This window comes from Cryptosporidium muris, genomic scaffold (assembly GCF_000006515.1).
Source record: "Cryptosporidium muris RN66 scf_1106632373463 genomic scaffold, whole genome shotgun sequence".
In the NCBI taxonomy this organism is placed as follows: Eukaryota; Apicomplexa; class Conoidasida; order Eucoccidiorida; family Cryptosporidiidae; genus Cryptosporidium; species Cryptosporidium muris.
In genome coordinates, this window is record NW_002196601.1 from 1 (window position 1) to 2,025 (window position 2,025).

At 43.9% G+C, this 2,025-nt stretch overlaps 1 protein-coding gene across 1 annotated transcript; it reads right to left on the reverse strand.

Moving 5' to 3' along the window:
* Positions 1-925: 925 nt before the first annotated feature.
* Positions 926-1,777, reverse strand: CMU_003990 (uncharacterized protein; the record flags this gene model as incomplete). Its single annotated transcript, XM_002142929.1, has 1 exon — positions 926-1,777. One exon carries the CDS (start codon positions 1,775-1,777, stop codon positions 926-928), a length of 852 nt encoding a protein of 283 aa, XP_002142965.1.
* Between the last annotated feature and the right edge of the window lie 248 nt (positions 1,778-2,025).

A 2,025-nucleotide genomic window follows, 5' to 3' on the forward strand; every position in this document is an offset into this window, starting at 1 on the left:
GAGCCTTAAGAGCATTGATCTCCTGTTCTTGACGTTGCTTTTCTGCAAATTCAGGATTGATCATCGTCAGCATCTCATCACAGGAAGCTATCACACTCAGATCATAGTCCCTGCTGTTAACCCTATCCAATCTTTTTTGTTTTATCATGGATATCTCATTGTTCATTGCATCACGGGAGCATGAAACAACAAGATTTCCATTTTGTCCAAAGTCGGCAATATCATTACCGGATGGAAGATTCTGAAATGTTGTGTTCTGGCCATTAATATTGGCCACGACATCAACAACCATCTCCATCTGAGGCATCTGTCCCATAGGAGCTGGCATAGGATATTTGGGCTTAGGGGCGGAAACGCTTACCACAGAACCAATTTCAATGAAATGCTTGGCTTCCTTATGGAGAATATACAACTGATTATTTACTCGAAGATTCTGAAACATAGTGATTAATTTTAAATGGAGTCGCCTTTTTTGACGACCCGTGTTTGTTTTTACTTATTTTTCACTGCTTCTGCTACAGTCGGCGTTGCAGTAGTCGATCTATATCCTCCATTCACTAAGTACAACTCATTGGTGTATTTGTTATAATGGATTTCGTAGATTCCGGGACCAGCAATATTGGTAACCGTAACAGGTTCGTTACCGTAAGCCAGTAACGGACGAGTATCACCGTTAGTCCCAATCAAAATAGGAAGAGTTGCTGTTGTTCCAGCCGGGATGGCTTGACGGAGATTGACATAGAACCCGCCTACATAATCCCGGTTACGGAATGCATGGTTCGGAAGTTCTAATGTCACATTCTCCGCTCCAACCGTTACAGCCACCGTAGCAGGGTATTGAAATTCGCTCTTCCAATTGACGGGAATGGGAAAGGGAATCCTGTAAAAAAGCTAGGCCACATAATCACCTCCTTTCTTATCCGGATCAACCCCAGTAGTTATTGCAACCACATCCGTAACCACCGCGTCCATATGCCGCGTCACCTGCATATGCTCCGAAAGCGGCTGCACGATAAGTTTCCGGATTATACACCTGCAATTGTGGATAAGGGACAGATACCGTTGGAGGCATTTTGCACTTAATGCCATCTACATCACTTTGCAATGCCTGTAAGCCGGCTACCAACGGCGCGATCTGTTGACCGAAGTTGCTCAAGATTGTTGCATTCTGATTACGCTGAGAGATTTCCCCTTCCAAAACTGCAATTTTCGCATCTCTTGCTGCGAGAGCTTCCTGCTGACGGCGTGCTTCTGCAGCATCCATCTTGGCTACAATAGCCTGGAATCCTTCACGGTAAGCATCTGTCAAAGAACGTGTATTACCTTCCATTGTACGCGTAAGCGTATTCATGTTTTCGCAGCTCGCTAAGCGACTTTCATATCCCTGACGTTCAATTGCAGTCTGTGTTTTACAACAACAATCGGCTAATTGAGCAAGAACGGACTGATTGCCCTGCATGATTGCAGTGATGATACTGTTGGTGTTCTGCCCCATCTGATTTCCGAGACTGCATATTGCCTGAGATACAGAATTGATACCTGCAAGGATCTGGTCTGAAGATGAGTTCAATGCTTGGGCAAGTGATGCGATGTCCACGCCATTACGGTTAAGCATCTGCATGATCATTTCTCTGCCTTCATTAGCGCCCTGATTGTTGTTTCCTCCGAAACCAAAGTTACCGTTACCAAAGATGGCGGCAATCACAATCAACGCAATAATATCCTGAAAACCACCGTTGTTCCCAAAGAAACCGCCGTTACCTCCTCCTCCGTTCATTAATCCCATGAGGTAACCTGTGTCAATACCTCTGTTCTGCAAAGACGGAAGGATTGATGCAAGCAAGCCGTTACTCGCTCCACCTGCCCGTCTTGATTAAATACATAAGTTTTTTCCATTGTATTTTAAATCTTTGTTACGGTCAATATCAACCGCATCGCAAATGTCGCAAAACAGTAATTGTATTGAATGATAGATTTTTGTAGGGTTGTTGTAAGATTGTTGTTATACATTCATATTTTTTTGTT